Source organism: Tamandua tetradactyla, chromosome 5 (assembly GCF_023851605.1).
Source record: "Tamandua tetradactyla isolate mTamTet1 chromosome 5, mTamTet1.pri, whole genome shotgun sequence".
Classification (NCBI taxonomy): Eukaryota; Metazoa; Chordata; class Mammalia; order Pilosa; family Myrmecophagidae; genus Tamandua; species Tamandua tetradactyla.
In genome coordinates this window covers 126376419-126400915 of record NC_135331.1, presented here as the reverse complement: position 1 = coordinate 126400915, position 24497 = coordinate 126376419, and the positions used below count along the sequence as shown (strand labels likewise).

Sequence of the window (24497 nt, the reverse complement as noted above, 5' to 3'; positions counted from 1 at the left end):
TTAGGATTAGGAGAACGTAGCTTTTCTGGGGTACATAACAATTCCAAACCAGCACAAAAGGTCACTCTGGAGAGGGCTTTCCTACGTCAGTTTTTCCCAGACAAAACAGGGCCAGGCACCCTTGGCTAGGTTGTAGATTGGTCCTAAAGTGCCCTGGGGAAGAGACTCACACAGACACCCAAGCACTTTCTGACAGCTTCCTGAATCTGTGCTCTCCTGGCCTGCCCAGCAGATGGTGCTCTTCAGCCAGATGTTCCCCACAATCCTAAAGTGATACTGTGTCTTTAATTCTCAACTAACTCTGCCCCTGCTGGGGTGTGTGTCTGAAATGGAGGCTGGCAGCCACTTTTGACTGCCTAAGTTAAAACTGAAGTTCAGATCCATAATCCCATGATCTAAATTCTCTAATCAAAAGCTGTAAGCTGTGCTTGGCTCTGCACCACCAACTGGCCTCTGTCAAAGAGCCACCCTTCAACAAAGTGTCCCCCAGTACCTTAAGAAGGCACTGCCTCTAATTGAGTCCCTCTTGGGGGTGGGGTTGAAACAGTTTATCAGCTGTTCCCTGTCCTGGGAGGATTGAAACTGTAGCTGTCTTTGAAGCTGGGACCCAGCAATCTGAATTCCCTAATCCTAAACCAAGTCAGTGCCCTGCCATCCCCATTCCTGGGGGAAGACCTGCCTTTCAGCAGACTGTTCCTTGCAGCCCCAAGAAGTAAATCAGCCTTGCTTCCTCTCCTGCCAAGGACAGGGTAGAAACAGAGGCCGCCAGGTGCTTTATGTTGAGTAGGTTGAAAATATATCCATTCTTGGAGCCTGAGCCCAGGGATCCAGATGCACTAATCAAAAATGGCAATATGTCCACAGTCATGCTCCCCACCCCCTCCCAGTTCTTTCCATTTAGGGAGTGGCTCCTGAGGCAGCCTGCTGTGCCTTAGGGCTAGGCACCAGCCTCTGCAATGTAGAGAGATCTACTCACAGATCTACACCACAGTTTACCAGTCTCTTCCTTCTGTTCTCTGGTTGTGTAGTGTTCTTCTAGCCTCTGGAGCCCCCAAACATTTAACAGTTTCTGGCTGTTTACTAGATGTCCTGGAGGATGAACTGAGTCCTAGAGTTTCTTACTCTGCCATCCTGGCTCCGCTTACTCTCTTTTGTTTGATTTTCATCTCTTTGCATGTGCACAAACAACTCCCTTCTCAATCTGTCCAGAGTTTATTTCTACTAGCAACAGCTATTTAAGCATGCTTGCTATTTCAAGGATTCAGACAAGATTCCATTTGCTAGAACTGAATTAGAAATACAGAGCCTGAATATATTCAAACATTATTTTAAAAGAATATAGGATGTTAGAGAATTTTAAGTAACTGCCACATAATTTTCATATTCATTTACCAACTCTATATAAGAGACACAAAAGTAAGTTATAGGCTCAAATGCTCAATCTTTATGGAAACATTCTTCAAATAACCAGGAATGGACATTTGGCATGTTTTAGAGACTACTTAAATCTTATCCTTAAACTTCTGTATTTTGCTTTGCACTTCTATATTTTTATGACCAAAACCCCAAGAGAAATGATTCTCAACTAATTTTGTTAGATGATGGTCATGATCAGTATAACTTTTTTTGTCCAAAATCTTCTGCACATCCTTTCTGTATCTGATAGCTCCCCAGTATGAAGTTTGCCTTACTCACACAGAATCACTTCCCAGCCTACTTTGCCATTATGGTGCAGGTGATTGACTTTCGGATCCATCAATCAAATACATCTGAATAAGATGTAGAAATGGGTTAACAGAAGGGGGAAGTAGACCACTAGTTTTTAAATTTTACCAGTGTGGGAGATAGCAGTTGTTTTGGAGCCCAAGGTGATGGCTATGGGTTGCTGGTTCCTGAAGTAGAGGATGCAGTTGACTTAGGGATTGCAGGCAGCAGCTCTCTTCTCAATCCAATGTTATGGTGTAAGTCTAAAAAACCTGTCTTGGATGCTCAACCTGTTCTACTAGCCCTTCCAAATATTTTGTAAGTTTTCAAATCTATTTAATAACTCCCTACTTAAATTATCTCAGCAGTTCTTGAAGTCGTGATCTGAGAACACAGAGGGCCCTCAACACGCTTTCAGAAGGGTCTGTGAGATACTCTTTTTGTCAACCATATATATATGTATGAAGCCAGCTTTTCTTCATTATACCTCAAGAAATAAAAAACCACAACAGAATAAAGATGATTTGAGAATAGAGTGTCTTCTATCAGGTTAGATATTAAGGAGAATGGTAAATATATAAAACAATGCCATGTTTCTTTTTTCTTTTTTTTGAAAATATAGTTATTTTCATAAAAATGTTATATATTATTTAGCAAGTAATGGGTTTACTTACTGGGTCATTTTTTAATGAATTGATAAATATTTCGAAGATTACTCAGTTTTAATTTCTAATATGATAAGTATTGATATAACACCTGCAAATAAAAGCTCTTTGGGACCCTAAATAACTTAGGGACTTCAAGGGATTTTTTTTTTTTTTTGCATGGGTAGGTACAGGGAATCGAATCTGGGTCTCTGGCATGGCAGGCGAGAACTTTGCCAGCTGAGCCACCAAGGCCTGCCCACCTCAAGGGATTTTTTAAGAGTATAAGAGTCATAAGGCCAAAAAGCTTAATAACAATAAAATAATGTCTTTTAAATCTAAAAGCCCCAAAGAGAAGGCTATGTTTTTTTCCTTATTCCTCCTCCCAGATTTTGGTGATTATAAAAGAGAAGTTAGTTTAAAGAGAGTATATGAGTGTTGTTTCCCCGAAGAGGAGAGCAAGATTCAAAAGCAATATACATTAGAACCAAGAACAAGTCAGGGGGAGTATCAGAAACAGGTATCTGTTTCTACAAATGAAAATCTTAAGGAGAAAGACTTAAAACAAAATATCCAGAGGACACAGAATTGATATTAAATATTTAATCATAAATATTTCTTAATATTCATATATACACATCCTCACAGTCAAAGACAGTTCACCAACCTTTATAATTAATTCAAGGCAACCAGACCTAGCTTAGTGAAGTTGGCGGCAGCTTTAGCTCCAGTATTGTGCAGAGATACCCATCAAAAAATGCTCTTCTCAGGGCTGTTTGTCTAGGAATCTTAATTATACCATATACATGCCCCATAGCTTTAATGCCCAGGAAAGTTGTTTATGGCAAAATCAGAACAGGTTTGATCATGGAATGAATAGTCAAATTAGTTAAAAAATATTCCACTGAATCAGCTTTGATTTAGAGGTGAAAATCCAGGTATCTGAGAGTTCTTTAGCACCACCAAAAGACCAGAAAGCGGGATAGTCTCATCAAAACTTATGAAGTCACCTTTGGCTTGTTTGGGTGAAGTACCTGTAATGCATTTAGTCTTCAGATGCCTTCTAGAATTGTTCTTAAATACAAATCAAACCCACCGGACTTTATGCCAGGATGGGAGGGGCTCTGTTTCATTTATCACCAAATGGAAGAGCCTAGCTGAGCGTCTGGCACAAAGTAGGGAAAAAATTGACACTGATTACATTAATCAGTTGAATGAATTGGCCAGGCACTCTAATACATAATGCTTCATTTTACTTTTCTTCCTAATTGGTCAGTCAACATCGATTAATTGGTCACTGCCATTCTCATGCTATACTTTAAAAAAAATACTATTTGGAAATTATTAAAATTGCTGACACATCATTAGCAACTGCTATTACAAAGTTTGCTCACTGTAAACTACTCTGCCATCCAATTAACTTTTGTTACTAGCTAGCAGAATATGGCTTTAAGTTTTCTCTTAAAAGTTTAATAATAGGTAATATATTTTGATTAATAGTAGGTCACAGAAACTGACATCAAAGTAAGAGATAACATTGGACATAATTCAACTAATATGTAAAAGGTTTCATGGTGTGAGTCTTGCATATAAAAGCTCAATTTATTTCCCAAAAATCCCTCAGAGTCTGCTAAAACCAAGTGCCATAAACTGCATCGCTTAAAATAACAGAATTTTAACTTCATTGTCTCACGGTTCTGTAGGACAGAAGTCCAAAACCAAGGTGTTGGCAGAGCCACACCTCCTCTGAAGTCTATAGTGTTCTGGTGATGGCTTGCTGGTAATCCATGCAACCTTTGGTTTGTGGCATAATTCAATCTCTGCCTCTATCACATGGCTGCTCCTTCTCTGTATCCAAATTTTCTCTCTTTATAAGGACACCAGTCATTTTGGATTAACTGACACCCTATTCCAGTGTGAACTCATTTTAACTTATGTGTAATGATCTTATTTCCAAATAAGGTCACATTCTGAGGCACATTCAACATATCTTTTTGGGGCCAAAAGTCAATCCATAACACCAAGCAATGTAAAATTATTTAAACTATAATTATACTGGAAAAGCCAGTAATACTTTCTGAAAACCTTTATTAAGTGTACTTTAAAAGTCATCCATTTTATTTTAGGTTCTCTAAGAAACAAATGCCAAGACTGGATTAAATGTGAAAGAGATTTATTGGGGAATATATCCATGAATGATAAAAGAGAGGAACAAGTAGGATCTGACAACCGTGAAGGAGAGGAAAGAAAAGTAGAGTTGGGTAGGAAGTCTTCGATTTCAGCACAGTCCTAAAAAAGTTTTGGGCAGATCTATGGGGAGTTGTAGAGCCAAGTGCACCCATCAGAGGAGTGGGCTGGCATTAATAGTCTTTATATACTCAGTCATTGGTGGGGGGAGCATGGCCTTAGCAAGAACACAAGTAATGGGTGCCAAAGGGCAGCAGCTGGGTTCTCAGTCACCTGTTTTTTTTTGCAGGAGGAGATCTGAACAACACATTTCCATGGAGCCCACATCATCTTTTGTGTATCAAATTGAGAGCCCTTGTTTTTTCAATAATGTTTGATGGACATAAAGACTATAAGTGTTTTGGTATTTGTCATGAAATACATTACTATTAATATAGGTTAAAGATTCTATTATCTTAATACAACTCTGGTTGTTATATCTTGAGGCATATAAATTATCTTTTCTCTATCACATGTAATGATGACTAGCATAAAACAGAACCAAGACTATACAATGCAAACTAATTTAAAGTAATATTTTTGAATTAATCTAATAAAAACCTTCACTAATTTGAGCTAATTGGAGGCTGACTAAATTACAGGATATTTTTAAAGTAATGTGGTTGTTACTTAGTAACATACATAGTAATTGCAACTAGAATAAACACTAAGACAACTGATATAAATGCCAAATGAATAGTCCTTATTCACACATAGTTATTATGTTTCTGGGTAGAATATATTTTTTTAAAAATTTATTTTCTCAAATAGATACCTTACTATCTACTCAAATAGTATCACAAATTAATATAACACAATTATCAGCTCATACCATCCTTTTTTAAAGGGTCTGCAAACCCTTTCTTCCTAATTAATTTGAGAGTAGTCTGGGGCTGTATGCCCAATCTCTGCTTCAACAATGAAGCCAAGGATCTGTAGTAAAGGACACCTAAGGGAGGCCAGCAGTTAGTGTCCTTCCTTCATTCCAGATCTGTAAATTGGACTTGACTTTTCCTGACCCAGTTATCAAAAGAGGCCATAACACAAGAGCTTTTGAGTCATTAAATCTGACTAGAATCGCAGATTCCATCTCTTGTTTTTCTCATATTTGCCTTCTGGATCTTGAATTTCATGTTTTACAAACTAACACACTTCAGCTCAGTTCACCTAAGCAAATAATCACTATTTTTCAACTAATGATTTTTAAGTGTTACATTCATATAAAACAATTCCAACTGAAGTATTTCAAATTGCTGTTTCTTAAACTTCCCCTACAGAGTCTTAAAGACCTAGAGAAATATATTTATGATTTAAGGACGGCTAACATTTAATGAGAAGTATATATTATGCACTGTCCCAAGTGGTTTACATATATTTACTTATTTAATCCTCTCAAACTGCCCTATGAAGCGGAACTATTATTATTTCCTACTTACTTATAAGTATACTGATGCACACAGAATGTAAGTAACCCAAGGTCATATGGCTAGTAAGTAGTGAAGTCAGGTTTCAAAGCAAGAAATCTAGCTCCTTGTTAAAATATCTAACTTTTAAAATTAAACTTTGTTGTGGGCCATAGTGGCTCAGCAGGCAAGAATGCTTGTCTGCCATGCCAGAGGACCCGGGTTCGATTCCCGGTGCCTGCCCATGTAAAAAAACAAAAAAAACTTTGTTAAAGATTTTACTGTGGCTTCTCAAACCATTTAAATCACATTTAAAAAGCCAGTGTTATCTAGCACATGGCAAATGCAACCATTTAAAAAATAATTTTATTTTCATTTTACAAGTAACCAAAGTAACTTAAACTGGAAAATGATGAAGTAAAAATGTGCAGTTTTAATCTTCACTTCCGTACCTCAAAAGATTTAACTTTAAAGTAATATGTGCAATGTAGAAATATTTTCTCTTTTCTAATTACAGCAGGATATTTTCTTCTAAAGCCATCATATATATTTTTAAACACATTATAGAAATCAGATGCCTTAAACTACATAAGGGATAAAATAATAGAAAAGAAATTAATTCAGATGCATATATTCAGAAAAAGAGTATGTGACTTAAAAGTCAATACAACGTCCTTTTCGTTCCCAATCTCCATATCGAGTAGGTTCTGGACCCCTGGGTCCACCTTTTTCTTTGGTAACAGGATTAACATCATCTGGAAATTCTAAATAAAGACAAAAATGTAAACACAGCAGTAAATGGAGAAGGAAAAAACATTACGGTCAATTTTTTTTTCTGAATCTTGTAGCCTTTATTTCATACTCATATAAGCAAAACATATAGTGAGAGAGAAACATTCATTATAAAGAATCATCAGCATCAGGGCCTCACTACAGTATACTTAGATTGCTCACTATATACACATTTCTTTTTCTTGTGTAAGTAATTTCAGTTTAGCGACATAATATTTCATATAGAAAAGCGGGCAGGTAGGCAAAGCTACTCATAACTATTATATTCTTTCTCTTTCTGTCCTTTTTTTCTTTTTTAACTTTTATCGTATAATATAACATACATACAAAGCAAAGAAAGAAAGAAGCAACAGTTTTCAAAGCACTCATCAACAAGTAGTCACAGGACAGATGTCAGAGTTTGTCACAGCCTACCATAACATCCTCTTGGATTTTTCCTTCCAACTCCTCCAGAACATTGGAGGCTAGAAGGAATAAATACTTTTTTATCATCACAATCGACATTTTTTTTTCATTTTTGTGAAAAATAACATCTATACAAAAAAGCAATAAATTTCAAAGCATAGCACAATTAGTTGTAGAACAAATTTCAGAGTTTGGTATGGGTTACAATTCCACAACTTTAGATTTTTACTTCTAGCTGCTTTAAGATACTGGAGACTAAAAGAAATAGCAATATAAATCAGAGCAATCATATTGCTAAGTCCTACCTTCTCTGTATAACTCCCACTCCTTAGGGGTATCTGGGCCCATTCGAACTTTTTCATGTTGGAAGGCCAGTCAATAATAAGGAACAGGGAGATGGAATTAGTTGATGTTCTGAAAGAACAGACCCTCTAGGTTTCAGGACTTATCTGGTACAGAGGGATCCCTCTGGAGATTGTAGGTGTCTGGAAAGTCATATGGTCAATTTTGAAGACAGGGTGGCAGAGTTGCATAGGTAACTGACTAGATATCTACTGACTAGGTTACTCCACAGTTTTGAAATAACTGGAAATGTGGTTTTTTTTCCTGTTTTTGAGAAATCACTTTAAGATGCAATTTTCATATTCAATCAACTTTTGTATGTATGCTAGTGACTTAAAATTCTCAGAGCACTCTCAGCCCCATTCACAAGAGTGCTACTGGATTAAAACAGGGAGAAAGGAATGCAGAGAATGCAAAGTACAAACTTATAGGGTTTAGGTTTTGATACAAGATTACTTTGAAGATGCCATTTTGATTCAGGGCCTTAGCTTTCTAAAGGGTAAAATGGGGAAAACAACTGAACTGCCCTACAGAGCTATCTCAAGAATTAAACAAAAGGTAATGCATATAAAGTTACTAGGACTTTATATAGGCACATAGGGCATGCTTAATTTTAGCTATAATATTATTGTTCCTCATAAAAGGGTTTGGTTTCAGCAACTAGTTAGCTGGTACAGACATTTATTAACAGAAGATCAATTATGATTGTTAATCTTAAATGTTCACAATAGGAGTATCTACAACAGGGCCCTGTCCAATTCTGAAGAATTTATACATATTAACTCATTTAAAACTCATAACAATTCTATAAGGCAGGGCAATTATTGCCCCCCTCCCCCCCATTTTACAGATGAGGACAACAGGAGTGGGCATGAGGGAACTATTTCTTAGGGAAGAAGGAACAACTCAAATCCTTTTAAATTCGTAGGGCCACAGGCCTGCTCACGGCAAGATGCATTCACAGAAAAGATCAGGGTGGCCATGATCAGGTCCTGAGCTATTGTCTAAACTCACCGTGTGGATAAGCCATGAGGAGTACACTCATATAATCTGTAAAGACTGGAAGAGATTTTTTTCCCCTTCTTTTTTTTTTTCTTTTTGGTCCTGGAATTCAAGGAAGTCTCTGTTATAACAAGCTGGCTACAAGCTTAAGGAATAGACCGATGCCTAAGAGCCCAAACTCCAGTGATAACACATTAAAATTTCAAAATGTTTAGGTTTCAAAAAGATTTCAAAACATACAAAGAAACAGGAAATGATGGCTCAGGTAAAGAAGAAAATTAAAGCCTTAAAAACCATCAGTGAGGAATAGACCTGGGACATATCAGACAAAGGCTTTAACAAAATAGTTCCAAATAATGCTCAAAGAACTAAAGGAAAATATGGACAAAGAAGTAAATGAAATCAGGAAAACAATAAATGAACACAAAGGGATTAACAATAGAGAGATGGAAATTATGAAAAGGAACCAGAAAAGCTACAGACCACAGTAAAGAAATTAAAAATTCCCAAGAGGGGTTCAACAGCAGATTAAAGCCAGTAGAAGAAAGAGTCTGAGAATCTGAAGATAAGACAATTGAAATCATTCAGTTTTTTTTGAATCAACTGTCATGTTTTCATTACACCAGTGGCCAATTGTTCAGTTTTAAAAGCACAGGATGGGAGGGGGACGGAATAGAGATTGGGGAGAAAGGATAACACTCTTTTCTAAATATGTTTTCCAAAGATCCTTCTTTTCTGTGCAAAAACAGTTTATCTATAGCCAACTCGGGGGCTGTGTTCTCAAGGCTTTGCACGCTTAAGCTTTCCGCTCCCCAACTTTCACATGTGAGTCATTAATTCACCATCAAATATTTATTGAGGGTCTCTTAGGTGCCAGGCACTTATGCTAGGACAGGTTACTCTGGTCACATAGATAATCATTAAATGTACACTTTGGGTATGTTTTTGTGGACGTAGCACTACAAAGTTTACAAAATTTCTACTGAGGAAAATGATTAACTAAAGGAAGGTTGTCAACCTGCTAAGCCTTCATAGGACTGAAGGTATTCACGTTCTGCCTAAAGATTCTTAGTGTTAGACAAAGAAATACAAAAGGTATTTCTTTTGTATTTCTCAAATCATTCAGTTTGAGGAAGAAGGAAGAAAGAATGAAGACAACATCAAACATACCAATATATGTACTGTGGGAGCCCCAGAAGAAGAAGAAAGAGAGATAGGGGCAGAGAAAATATTCAAAGAAATAATGGCTGAAAGCTTTCCAAATTTAATGCAAGACATGAATACACACATCCAAGATGTTCAACCAACTATAAACAGGATAAACTCAAATGATCCCATGCCATGGCATATTATGATCAGACTGTTAAATGCCAAAGATAACGAGAGAATTCTGAAAAAAAAGAAAGAAAATAATAAAATACAAAAAGAAAAAAAAACAAAAAATATGAAAATAATGATAAAAGATAAAAATTCTGAAAACCACAAGAGAGAAGCAACACGTCATATGTTGTGTATCAATAATTTCTCATTGAAAAACATGGAGGCAAGAAGACAATGGATTGACTGATTTAAAGTTCTGAGAGGAAAAAACTGCTAACCAAGAATTCTCTACAGATAGAGAAACCTCTATTTTTCAAAAATGAGGGCGAGATACAAGAAATTCCCAATAGAAAAAAGCTTATCACTAGACTGGCCCTCCAAGAGATGCTAAGTAAGTTGAGAGTAAAGCACGATAGAAAGCTGCATGAACAGATAAAGATCTCTGGTAAGGGTAATGACAGGGGAAAAAACACAGGCCAGCATTACTGTATTTGGGATTTATAACTCCACCTTTTTACTTTCTACAGCATCTAAAGGCAAATGCTTAAATGTAACAAGAAATCAGTGGTTTGGGACTCCTAATAAATGTGCGATCTGCAACAAGAATAATATAAATATGGGGGGAGAGTACTATAGGAACATAGTTTGTGTATACTACTGAAGTTAAATTGATATCAAAGCAAAGGAGACTGTTACAGATTTAGGATGTTAAATTTAAGCCCCATAGTAACTACTAAGAAAATACTGGAGAATAGGCAAGCTCATAGAGACAGAAATGAGAGTACAGGTGGCAGGAGTGGAGTAGCGGGCAGGGGGAATAGAAAATGGGAATAGAATTTCCATTTGGGGAGATGGGAAAGATTTAGTAATGGAAGATGGTGAGGGTGCCACAAACCAGTGAATATGATTAATCCCTCTGAATGGTATGCTTGGGAATGGTAGAGCTATGCTGAAAGTTTATGATGGATATATGCTCCACAACTGAAAAAAAAAAAAAAAAAAAGAGCAACTAGGATGAATGATAAAGGCAATGGAATAGATGATTCTGGACAGCATCTAATAAAGGAGAACAGACACAAAGAGAAATAATTGAAAAGATCAGAATATAGACTTTTCATTTTATATCAATGTTAAATTTCTTGAATTTGATAACTGCACTAAAGATGGATACATAGATGAGTATCTTTGTTCTTAGGAAATGTGCATGGCAGTATAAAGTATTCAAGGAATGTGATGCATACCACCTACACTCAAGTGTTCAGAAACTGGACACTTAAAACATTATTTTGTTTCAGTTCTCTTTCCCCTTTTGGCTGAGAAGGCTTTCTCAAAGAGAGAGAGAGAGAGAGAGAGTGAGAGAGAGAGAGAGAGAGAGAGAGAGAGAGAGAGAGAGAGAGAGACCAGATCTGAGTAACAAAAGAGGTTCTCTGGGGGTGACTCTTGGGCATAAGTATAAGTAGGCGTAGCTTCTCCTTTGCAGGAGTATGTTTCATAAGGGCAAGCCTCAAAATTGAGGGTTTGGCCTATTAGATTGGTACTTCCCAATGCTTGCAAAAATATCAGGAATTCCCCAGCTGGGGAAGTTTAATATTTCCACATTTCCCCCATCCTTCAAGGGGATTTGCAAATACTTTTTTATTCTCTGCCCAAATTATTCTGGGATGTATCAGAGCATCACACTAACCTGTACAAACCAACAAGTTCACACTCCCTATTCAAGGTAATTATGGTGTTCAAATAAACTGACCACACCAGTTAAGTTAGACCGTGTGTTGCAGAAAATGTAAATTTTTCACCTAATATACATTTCTTCCTTTGGTCTCACAGAGAAGTTGACCTGTAAAAACATAGTCAATATCATCCATTATCATCCTTTACCCTTTAGCCTGATTTATCTTAGTTCTACCCAGATCTGCTTCATTTGTATCTCAAATTGGAATCTGATCTCTTTTTCAGCTTTTTTAACAGTTGCTGCCCATACTATACTTTGAAATTTGCTCTGTAACTACTTGTTAAACTGAACTTTAAAATTTATCACTTTTCTGCATGTTGTATTTCACAATAAAAATGTTTAAAAAATAATAATACAAAACCCACACAGAGAATTCCAACAAACTTCTGTCCCCCAAATTCACCAATTTTAACATTTTGCCACATTTGGCATGTCATTCTATCTATCCATGGATAGCTATCTATCCATCTAATTGTATCTATATATGTATGTCTGTTCATCTTATGCCTAAGAATTACCCCCAGAGAACCTCTTTTTTGCTCAGATGTGGTCTCTCTAAGCCAATTCCACAGGTGAGCTCACTGTCCTGCCTCTGATGTGACATGACTCCCAGGGGTGTAACTCTCCCTACCAATATGAGATATGACTCCCGGGGATGAGCCTGGACCTGGCATTGTAGGATTGAGAAAGCCTTCTTAACCAAAAGAGGGAAGAAAAATGAAACAAAATTATGTTTCAGTGGTTGAGAGATTTCAAATAGAGTCGGGATATCATTCTAGAGGTTATTCTTATGCATTATATAGATATCCTTTTTAGTTTTTAGTGTATTAGAATAGCTAGAAGGAAATATCTGAAACTTGAACTGTGATCCAGGAGCCTTGATTCTTGAAGATGACTGCATGACTATGTAGCTTTTAAAGTGTGACCATGTGATTGTGAAAACCTTGTCTCTGACACTCACTTTATCCAGTGTATTGACAGAGAGGCAAGAAAATAAAGACAAAAAAATAATAAATTATTGGGGAGGGAGTAAGGGGTATGGGATGTTTTGGATATTCTTTTTCATTTTTATTTTTATATATATTTTTTGAGCAATGAAAATGTTAAAAAAATTGATTGTGTGATAAATACACAACTATATGAGGATACAGTGAACCGCTGATTGTACACGTTGGATGATTATATGGTATGTGAATATATATCAATAAAATTACATTAAAAAGGGGCCATACCCTAACCAAAAAGGGGAAAAGAAGTGTAACAAATAAGGTATCAGTGGCTGAGAGAGCTTAAATAGATCGAGAGGCTTCTACTTTGACAGTGACTCTTATGCACGCTTCAGTTAGACACTGCCATAATAACTTGCCAAACCCAACCAAAACCATTCCTGTCAATTCTAAAGAACACCTAGGGCATTATATAAAATTCTACAAACGTTCCATGCACTAGGGTAACTTTCCAGAAACCTACTACCTCCAGATGGGTTCCTGGACAAGGTAAGTCCCGAAATGCAGAGGGGCCAGCCTCTCGAGAACATCAACTAGTTCCATCCTCCTATTCCATATTATCAACAGCTCCTTCCAACATGAAAAAGTTAGAATGGGCTTAGCTCAAATACCCCTAAGGAGTGGGGGAAAAATCAAAAGGATGGTGAAGTTATACAGAAAAGGTAGGGTTTAACAAATGACTATGATTGCTGAAACATTATATCGATATTTCTCTTAGTCTCCAGTATCTCAGAGCAGCTAGAAGTAAAAACCTAAAATTGTGGAACTGTAACCCATACCAAACTCTGAAATCTGTTCTACAACTAATTGTTGCATGTGCTTTGAAATTAATTGTTTTTCGTATATAAGTTATTTTTCACAAAAAAGAAAAAAAGTTGATTGTGATGATAAAATACACAGCTATATGATAATATTGTGAACCACTGAGTGTATACTTTGGATGAGTATAAGGTTTGGGAATATATAATATATATATCAATAAAAAATAAATAATTAAAAAAATTCCCATTTAAAAAAAGTAAGAAATGAGTATGAATATGACTGCTGAATCATTATACTGATATTTTCTCTAGCATCTTGGAGCAGCTAGAAGGAAAAACTTAAAATTTTGGAACTGTAACCCACACCAAACTCTGAAATCTGTTCTATAAAATTTGTTACAATGTACTTTGAAATATATTATTATTATATATATTTATTATAATATTATTATACATGTTTTATTATATATTTATAATAAGAATATTATATATAATAATATATGTATTATATTTCACAATAAAAATGTTAAAAAAAAGGGAGGGCCAAAAATGTTTATGTGCATACATATATTTTTATGATTATTATCTTTACAATAAAATTGAAGAATGAAAAAAAAAGTATAGTATGGGTTACAGTTCCACAATTTCAGGTATTTCCTTCTAGCTTTTCTAATACACTATAACCTAAAAAGAAATACCTATATAATGATGAAGTAGTCATAATCATTTGTTAAATCCTATCTTCTCTGTTACAACTCCTCTCTTTCATTTGATCCTTCTCTCACTCTTCAAGGATATTCAGACAATGACCATTCTAACTTCTTCATGTTGAAAAGTGGTGTCAACATTATGGGGTAGGGGATACAACTGGTTGATTTTCTTGAAGAGATTGGTATCTCTAAGTTTCAGGACTTATCTGGCATAGGAACAATCTGGAGGTTTTAAGTTTCTGAAAAACAGATTTAGTGAATGAAACTTTTATACAGTCTCAGATAGAGCACTGGGTATTCTTTAGGGTTTTCAGGAATACTGTTGGTTGAGGCGTGGCATACCATGGCGATTTGCAATATCTAACTGAAGCCTGCAGAAAGATAACCTCCAGAATAGCCTCTCGACTCTATTTGAAATCTCTTAGGCCCCAGAGCCTTATTTTATTACACTTTTTCCCCCTTTCGGTCAAGAAGGCATTCTCAATCCCCTGATGCCAGGGCGAGGCTCATCCCTGGGAGTCATGTCCCACATTGCCAGGAAGACTTTTACCCTTGGACATAATGTCCCATGTAGGGTGAAGGGTAAGGAGTTTATTTGCAAAACTGGGCTTAGAGAGAGAGAGAGCACATCTTACCAACAAGAGGTTTTCTAGAAGTGACTCTTAGGCATTACAATAGGTAGGTTTTAACTTCCCCATTACAGAAATAAATTTCAGAAGAGCGAGCCTCAAGATTGAGGGCTTAGATTATTAAATTGGGAGTCCATAATACTTGAGAGAGTAACAGGAATTTTCCAGGTGGGGAAGTTGAACAGTTTCACATATTTTCCCCAGACCCTCAAGGGACTTTGCAAACATTTTTTTTTTATTATTATCTGCCCAACATACTATATGGGGTTTGCATTATTTTTGTAACTGTCCTGTAAATCTGAAAGTATTTTACACGCAAAAAAAGTTTTTAAAAATAAAGAGAGAAAAAAATAATTTACCTTGAGAAATTTCAAATATTTAGACATTTTATTCCTGCTTTCTATAAGTAAATTCTCTCAGACTCATTCTGTTTTCTAAAGAGCTTTAGTAAACTTTATAATGCTTTATAAGATATTGGCTTTTCCTTACTCTATAGCTTCCCCTGAAAGCTTCTCCTGTGGAAGCTTTTCTTTCTTGCATATTTCTGAAGTTCAATGGGTAAGAAAGAAATAAGGAGGTCTGATCCTTACTACTACTTTCAGCCTAACGTTCTACCACTGAACCTATACAGTCTTCTTTTTTTGAATCTACAACATTCATTTGTACAACGCTTTTCTTCAGTCTTGAAATAATCTCGAGGACACTCTTAAAACTTCTTGGATGAGATCTATATTTGGTCCATTGTTTCCTCTCTTTCTCCTCATTCTTAATAATACTGATATCCACATTAATGAACCATCACATATTTGGACCACAGGGGTCCCTAATACTCTTTATCTGTGATCTCTCACTTCTGCCAACTCTCACTTGGACCATTATATCTTGAATATGTTTCTTTTTCAAATCCTATATTCTTGAGATCTCTTCTTTCTGACCACAATCTCCTACTCTTTCCATCTCCCTTATTCCTCACATTTGTTTATAACCTAATTTTCATATGCATTATATCCCTAGAGTCTTTTGAAACATTTTATTTTCATTACTACCACTGTAGTTTATACAATGGTGTTTTAACTTACCTATTTTCTGGCTCCCATGGGCCCAATGTAACTTGCACAGAGGCTGAATTAACCTTTCTAAAACAGAATCTCTGCTCTAAAATGACACAAACTGAAAGAAGCCAGACACAAAAGATCACATACTGTAGACTGCAGTTATAAAAAGTCCTAGAAAAGGTAAAACTGTAGTTATGGCAGATCAATGGTTGCTGTGGGATGGTGGGGGTGGGGATTGGGGACTGACAGCAAGGAAGCAAGAGGGAAATCTGGAGTGATAGAACTGTTCTATGCTTTCATTTGTTAAAACTCAACAAAATGTATACTTAAAATGAGAAGATTTTTAAATGGGCAAATTTTATTGTATGTAGATTACACACATCAATAAAGCTGATTAAAAACATCCCCACACCAAAACATTTATTACTTTCCTCACTGCCCCACTGCATAAAGCCCCAAATGCTATATAGCCTAGCGTTTCAGGCCCTCCAAGATTTGATCTGAATCTACCTCTCTAGCCATATTTATTCTATTAATCCACTATATATACTTTGCACTACTGCCAAAGAGTCTCATTAGCTGTGTCTTGCATATGTTCTGTTTCCCAGCTTCTTTCTTTTTGACCATAACTTTCTGTCCTTTTTTTTAAACATATCCCTACCACTTCTTATCTACTTAATCAGGATTTTATTTTTCCTTTAAAACTGAGTTAAAATGTTATCTGTTTTGTACACCTTTCTCTGAGCTCTTTGTATATCTCATATGAATTACCACATGATATGCTGTTCCTAGTCATTTATATATATCATCTCCCTTTCTTATTTATTTTTTGTATCTCACTGGGGACCTGGCTACAAATATCTGCCTTTATCAACTTAAAAATGAAATAAATCTACTCCCTACAGAGGGACAACCTATAAATTTTTCTTAGAATAAAATATGTACTAGGGGCAGGGAGATAAGACCAGAAGGAGAGAAACAAGGCTAGAAGCAGGGAGATCTGTTAGGACACTAACAGAGCTGCCGATAGCTTGAATTTAGGCATTCTTGGTAGGGTGGAAAAGAGGATACATTAGAGAGATGCTTAAGAAGGTAGAATCAGCAGCAGTTGGTTAGTGACTGAATAAGGGAGACAGGGAGAGACAGGGTGATAGATTACTCCCAGGCTTCAGGCTTGGGTGACTTGGTAGACGGGACAGAGCAGGAATCCAGGAGGAAGAGGAAGATGTGGGATGTGTTGGTGAGAGGGGTGATGCTGAGCAGGAAAACCGTGTAGAGGATGAGTTCAATTTTTAGACATGGCAATTTTTGAGACATATTTAGAATATGTAAATGAAAATGTTTAGGAGACAGTTGAGACAGGAAAATGAAGCTCAGGAGAGAGGTCTGATGAGTACAAACGTGTGAATCGCCAACACCTATGTGATGTTTAAATCACAATAGGAAGATATGCGATCTCCTTAAGAGTTTTTAAGGGGCTTAGGTGAGAGACCTGCAAATATGTTTAGGAGTTAGTGTGGCTTCAAAAAGAGCCCAGGAAGAAAAGGTTGAATAGGATGAAAAACAGGAGAGAGTAACAGGAATCAAGAAAAGAGATTCTGAAGAAGTAATGGTTAGCACTGTCAAAGGTTGTCAATAGTTCAAATAAAGTAGGGATTGAAAATCATCTCCTGGACATGGTGACATTTGCCAGCTCAGATGACTTCTAAGGGATGATATTGGTTCAATGGGAATTGAAGTGACTCTAACTTTGGTCTAGCACAGTGCCAAATAGTTGATTAGTTTTGAAATGTGCTCTTTAATTCTTGTATGATGCTATAAGGAAATACTTCCTCTCAGATTTTTCTGTTTAGCTAAAAAAAAAAAAAAAAAAGGGAAAAAACTCACCTTAAATTAATGACAGAATTTTTTTAAATCTCCATAATTTTGGCTGATTGGTCTAGCTAATGGATTTGGCTTGGTAAAGTACTATACACTGAAATATTTAACTGAACAAGCAATCATTAAAACCTTTTATATTTGAAAGAATTGCAGGCAGAGGTTCCTACATCCTCTGCTGATGTCCTATGAGGGGTATTTCACTGCATAGATGGGTTAATGCTCAATTGATTGAAAAAATGAGACAAACATGGAGGCTTGCTAAGGTCTGAAAGTGGTATGTTTACAGTTACGTTGTTTTAAATTTTTATTTTCTGAATAGGTAATACTTGTACACGCTACACAATTCAAGGCACAAAAGGGTATATAGAGTGAAAATAAAGAATTATAATTATAAAATAATAACATAATTTTTCTTTCATTAGTTTTTTCTCAATAATTAAAACACTTTCTTAGAAACTTCAAAAGCTGAGAGGTTATTTTAGTATACTCACTTTCCAGTGGTTCTTTCTCTAAATGGGAACCCTCTGGCACGTCAAAACGACCTTCTGGTAACTTTGGCTTCTTGAGGGATTGTTTGGCAGGTTCAGACTTTCCTCCTAGAGAAGAACTCATTTTCCTCAAAGAATGGCACAAAAATGGCGATCCTAGTAGAATGGAGATAGTGGGAAAAAATAAGAACTGTTTATTTATTCTACTTAAAAAATTTAATAATTTTACTTGTTTTTAGTTTATATATATGTATGTACCAAAGCTCAAAAGGTACTAAAGCACAGACAGTGAAAATTTTCCCCTCCACTCTGTCTTCTAAACAGCTAGTTCCCTTGACTGCAGGTGACCAATGAATAAGTTTGAAAATAAAAGCTTTGAAATGAGTTAGGTAATAATTATCAAGACTGAATAAACTCAAATAAAACATTGGTTCCTGTCTGAAGCAATGCGAAAAAACACAAGGACTCAACTCAGACATAGGAGTAACTAAGTATTATGAACTTTCAATGGCAGTGTTTAGCCTTTAAGTTTCTAGAAATCATGTGTCTATACTTAGTGTTCTTACATTTAAATTTTAATCATGCTTCTTTTTCAGCTAACTACAAATTTTTAAGTGTACTGAGCATCTGCAATGTGCAAATGATGTCACTTTCTCTCTAGGTTGTAAAGAGAAAATAAAACTTTCAGTACTATGAAAGTTATCTGCTCCCTAGTATGAAATGTTCAAAATCATTCTAAGAAATGACTTCAGGGTTGAGGATTTTCAACTTCTTAAAGGAAGGGTTTTAGAACCAGACAGATCTGACTATCAGTTTCACTACATCATTGTGGTAGGCAGAATAATGGCCCTTAAATATGACCATGTCCTACTACCCAGAACCTGTGAACAGGTTATGTTACATGGCAAAGGGGGAAGGAAGGTAACAGATGGAATTAAGGTTGCAAATCAGATGATCTTAAACTAAGGAGATTTTTCTGGATCACCAGTCAGCCACTGGTGTCCATCTTTGATTCTTGGGGCAGGCCACCACGGGTCCAGCTCTTGGCTAGCTCGTTATTGACAGAAAGTGAAATAAAAACCATTTTTCCCAAGACAAGGGGTCAAGGGGTGGCCATGGCCAATCACTGATCACGGCTTTTGATTAGTGACTTCCTACTGCCGGAGGTCCACAGCTAATATCCTACTTAATTGTGAACGACCGAAAGCTTTCCCTCTAAAATCAGGAAAAGAAAGGATGCTCATGGTCAACACTATTATTCAACATTGTACTGGAAGTTCGTACCAGAGCAATTAGGGAAGAAAAAAAATAGGCATCCAAATTGGAAAGGAAGAAGTAAAACTTTCTCTATTTGCAGATGATATAATCCTATATACAGAAAATTCTGAAAAATCCACAAGAAAGCTCCTAGAGTTAATAAATGAATTCAGCAAAGTGGAAGGGTACAAGATCAACCCCCCCAAATCAGTACTGTTTCTATAAACAAGCAATGAACAATCAGAAGAAGAAATCAAGAAGAGAATTCCATTCATAACGGCAACTAAAAGAATCAAATATCTAGGGATAAATCAAACCAAAGGTGTAAAGGACTTGTACACAAAAAACTACAAAACATTTCTGAAAGAAACAGAGAAGACAAATAAATGAAAGGACATTCTGTGTTCATGGCTCAGAAGACTAAATATTGTTAAAATTCAGTCCTACCCAGAGCAATTTCTAGATTCAACACAATCCCAATCAAAATTCCAACAACCTTCTTAGCAGAAATGAGAATGACAATCATCAAATTTATATAGAAGGGTAAGAGGCCCCAAAGAGCCAAAGCCATTTTGAAAAAGAAGAATAACGTTGGAGGACTCACACTTCCCTATCTTAAAGTACATTACAAGACCACAGTAATGAAAACAGTATGGTACTGGCACAGGACAGAAATAAAGACCAATGGAATAAAATTACAGCACAGAAATCAATTCTAACACTTATGTCCAACTGATTTTTTTTCTCTTTGCTGTAAAAATAGCAAGTTTATTGGTTAAAAACAACCTGTATATGAAAAGCATCCACCTTCCAGGATTTTCAAATAATTTGTACACTTTCATTTTATTTGTTGTGCTGGTTTGAAATGATGTATGTACCCTAGAAAAGCCGTGTTTTAATCCTAATCCCATTTTGCAAAGGCAGCTGTTTCTTCTAATTCCTATTCAGTATCGCATGTGTGAAACTTTAATTAGATCATTTTCTTGGAGATATGACTCAATCAAGAGTGATTGTTAAACTGGATTAGGTGGAGACATGTCTCCACCCATTCTAGGTGGGTCTTGATTAGTTTACTGGGATTCTATAAAAGAGGAAACATACTGGAGAAGGAAAGAGATTTAGAGAGAGCAGAGAAGAATGACATAGCCATGAGAAGCAGAGAGTCCACCAGCCAGTGACCTTTGGAGATGAAGAAGGAAAACACCTCCCAGGGAGCTTCATGAAACAGGAAGCCAAGAGAGAAAGCTAGCAGATAATCCCATATGCTGTGTTCACCCTGCGCCCCACAAGCTGAGAGAGAAACCCTGACCATGTTCGCCATGTGCCTTTCCACTTGAGAGAGAAACTCTGAACTTCACTGGCCTTTTTGAATCAAGGTATCTTTTACTGGATGCCTTAAATTGGACACTTCTATAGACTTGCTTTAATTGGGACATTTTCATGGCATTAAAACTGTAAACTAGTAACTTGTTAAATTCCCCTTTTTAAAAAGCCTTCTATTTCTACTACAGTGCATTCTGGCAGCTAGCAAACTAGAACATTTGTCCACATAGCAGCAACATTGGAAGAGAAAAGAAAACCAGAAGAATGCATGGCTTTTTATACATTTGACACCACCACATTGCCAGTGCAACCAGTCTCTTATGCTGATTTTAAGAAAGCAGAGAAGCCATTCACTTGGAAGGTTTTCACTTCTAGCATTATTCCAACTCCTGGGGAAATTTGGGGTGGCTGCTTATAGTTTCTTGGCCATCTGATTACAGGTGTTATCCTATCATCCATAGGTCCTGCCAAATACATACCAGGATGGATATTTACCAGCCCAAAAGGCTTCTTCCAGTCTGACTGGGCTGGTCTCAGTTGGCAGTGCCCCTCAGAGTAAACTATAGTGACAGAACATCCCTTACAGAGAGGCTGTGCCAGTCTGAATCTGTGGGGGACCCCAGAAAAGCCATGCCCTTTGATCCTCATTCAGTATTGCTGGATGGGAGCATTTTGATTGTTTCCATGAAGATGTGACCCACCCAATTGTGGGTGGTAACCTTTGATTTTTCATGTTGAAAAGGGGTGTTGACAATATGGAGTGGGGATAATATCAGAACTCATGGGATATGGAAAAGGCAGTGCTGAGAGGGAAGTTCACTGCCCCAAATGCCTATATTAAAAAGGAAGAACGAGGAAAAATTGAGGCTTTAACTGCTCACCTGGAGAAATTAGAGAAAGAACAGCAAATTAACCCCAAAGCAAACAGAAGAGATTTAACAAAGATTAAAAGATGTTTCTATACACGAGTAATGGCCTAAATGAGGAGATACAAAAAAGTAATACATTTCAAAGCACTTAACAATTAGTTATAGAGCATATTTCAGAGTTTGGCATGGGTTACAGTTCCACAATTTTAGGTTTTTCCTTCTGGCTGCTCCAAGACACTGGAGACTAAAAGAAATATCAATATAATGACTCAGGGGTCATCATACTCATTTGTTAAATCCTATCTTCTTTTTTATAACTCCACCTTCTCCTTAGATCTTTTTTTAAATTTTATTTTTTACTGATATATATTCACATACCATGAAACCATCCAAAGTACAATCTTTGTTTCATAGTATCTTCATATAGTTGTGCATTTATCATTACAATAAATTTTTTTGTGAAAAATAACATATATACAAAAAAAAACAATAAATTTCAAAGCACACCACAATAATGAGTTGTAGAACAGATTTCAGAGTTTGATATGGGTTACAACTCCACAATTCTAGGTTTTAACTTCTAGCTATTCTAAGACACCAGAGACTAAAAGAAATGTCAATATAATGATGCAGCAATCATACTCATTTGCTAAACCCTGCCTTCTCTGTATAACTCCACCATCACCACTGATCATCCTCCCACTCTTTAGGAATATTTGGGCTATGCCTCCTCTAACTTCTTCATGTAGGAAGGGGCTGTTGATTATATGGGATGGGGGACAGAACTACTGGATGTTCTGGAGAGGCTGGCTCCTCCACATTTCAGGACTGGGGACCTATCTGGACCTATCTGGAGGTTGTAGGTTTCTGGAAAGTTACCCTAGTGCATGGAACCTTTGTAGAATCTTACATAACACCCTAGGTGTTCTTTAGGATTGGCAGGAATGGTTTTGGTTGGGGTTTGCCAAGTTATGATAGGCAGCAATGTCTAAATGAAGTGCATGTAAGAGCGACCTCCAGAGTAGCCTCTCAACTCTATATGAACTCTCTCAGCCACTGATAAGTTATTTGTTACATTTCTTTTTCCCTTTTTGTCAGGATGGCATTGTTGATTCCACCGGGCCAAGGCCAGGGTCATACTTGTGAGTCTTCTCCTATGCTGCCAGGGAGACTTTCACATCTGTATGTCATGTCCCACATAGGGGGAGGTAAAGCGTAAACCTTAACTTCTGTAACAAAGAACAACAACAAACAAAGATGAAAGAAGCGGCCAAGAGCCATGGAATGTGGGTATTAACTGGAAGCTGGAAAAGGGAAAGAAAGCATTCTCCTCTAGAGCCTGCACAATGTATATAGCCCTACCGAAACCTTGACTTAAGTCTAGTGAGACCCATTTTGGAATCTTGATGCTCAGAAATGTAAAGGAAATAAATTTGTGTCATTTTAATTCAATACGTTTATGGTAATTTATTACAGCAACAATTGAAACTAATACAACCACTGACTAGTTGCACACCTTGGTCAAATTACTCACTCTTGGGGGATGCACAGCAAATTCAATGGTAGAATTCTGGCCTGCCATGTGGGAGATCCAGGTTCAATTTCTAGCCCATGAACCCAGAACAAAAACAAAATATAAAAAAAAACATAGTAACAAAATTCTCTATGAGATAAATATGACAGAGTGTATGTACAGATATAGAAATACATATATGTAGGGAGACACATAAAAAAAAGTTACTCTTTGTATATCTGTTTCCTTCCCTCTAATTTAAAGATAATACCTATTGCCTGAGGTTATTGAATAAATTAAATGGGACAATTTATGACAATCACTTGGCATAATGGCAAACAGTAACTATTATTATAAAATTATCTGTAAGCTGTTGATAGCATTAAATATAATTAGAATGCTCTTTGATTACAGGTATTTTATCTATATTCTAGCCAGCACTATAATACCTCATCCCTTGTTTTTAAAAAATTACACTTGCAGAAATATATATCCATAGAAATATTTGTATGTGTTTATTTGTCTGGGGATATACATATATACTCTACATAGGTGACTTGGAATTCACATAAGACCTATATGTAAGATTACCTTAAATTATGTAATCTCACATACAAACTAAATTAACAATTTCAATACAGTGTATCAGACTGTTCATTAGCACATATCCTGTAAAAGGCTCAGCTACTAGCAAGTTAGTTAACTGGCATCAATTGGAATGCAAATAAGCATTCTCCAAGCTATCCAAGAGCCTACAAAATACCAGGTTAAAAAAAAAATAGGAAAAAAAACACTACAAAAATATAGGTAAATATGTAATTGAATGTTTTAATAAAGCTATGATAATAATCTACAGTATTAATATAGTTTCCTTACAGCTGTATGCTTACTAATTCATTGGGAAAAATTCTATGGCCCAATAAAAATTTCCACATATATTAAAATAAAAACATTAATCTACTTAAAATCTGTATTGTTTTCTGGGATTAGAGACAAAGCCTTCAAACTTCCACTTCTATATTGAAGGGCACATTATAGTTTTTCTTATGTTGCTATAACAGTAATTACAAATCTACTAAAAAGGTTAAAGAAAAACACATTATAATAATAAATGATATTTTATAAGGCAGCATTTATTTTTAAATAGAAAGTAAATAAAAACAGAAATATGAGTCTCTGTTTATATTAATATATTTTATTTAATAATCTCATCCTGATTTATTATGGCTGACTATTTAGAAAGAAATTATATTGAAAGTTTTGCTGAATATGAACCATGCACAACTGAAGGAAAGTTGTTAGTACAAATTATGAGTTTTATCAACTAGTCACTTGCCATCTGTCCCAAGGATTCCTTAGAATTTCACATTATATCTCATTTTAGCAAGTACAGCCAACCTTCACTATAAAAACTTCTGTCCATCACCAATGTGC

General features: G+C 36.1%; 1 protein-coding gene across 1 annotated transcript in view; it reads right to left on the bottom strand.

The window, feature by feature from the left end:
- Positions 1-2936: 2936 nt before the first annotated feature.
- The window catches only part of SDHAF4 (succinate dehydrogenase complex assembly factor 4), a 35878-nt gene continuing 14317 nt past the window's right edge, over positions 2937-24497 (bottom strand). The window contains exons 3-6 of the mRNA XM_077159434.1: positions 18105-18257; positions 15757-15847; positions 7184-7233; positions 2937-6741 (exon numbers count right to left, since the gene is read on the bottom strand). Coding sequence (XP_077015549.1) covers positions 6632-6741; positions 7184-7233; positions 15757-15847; positions 18105-18257 — 404 coding nt within the window. The 3' untranslated portion in view covers positions 2937-6631. The remainder of the gene's footprint in view (positions 6742-7183; positions 7234-15756; positions 15848-18104; positions 18258-24497) is intronic.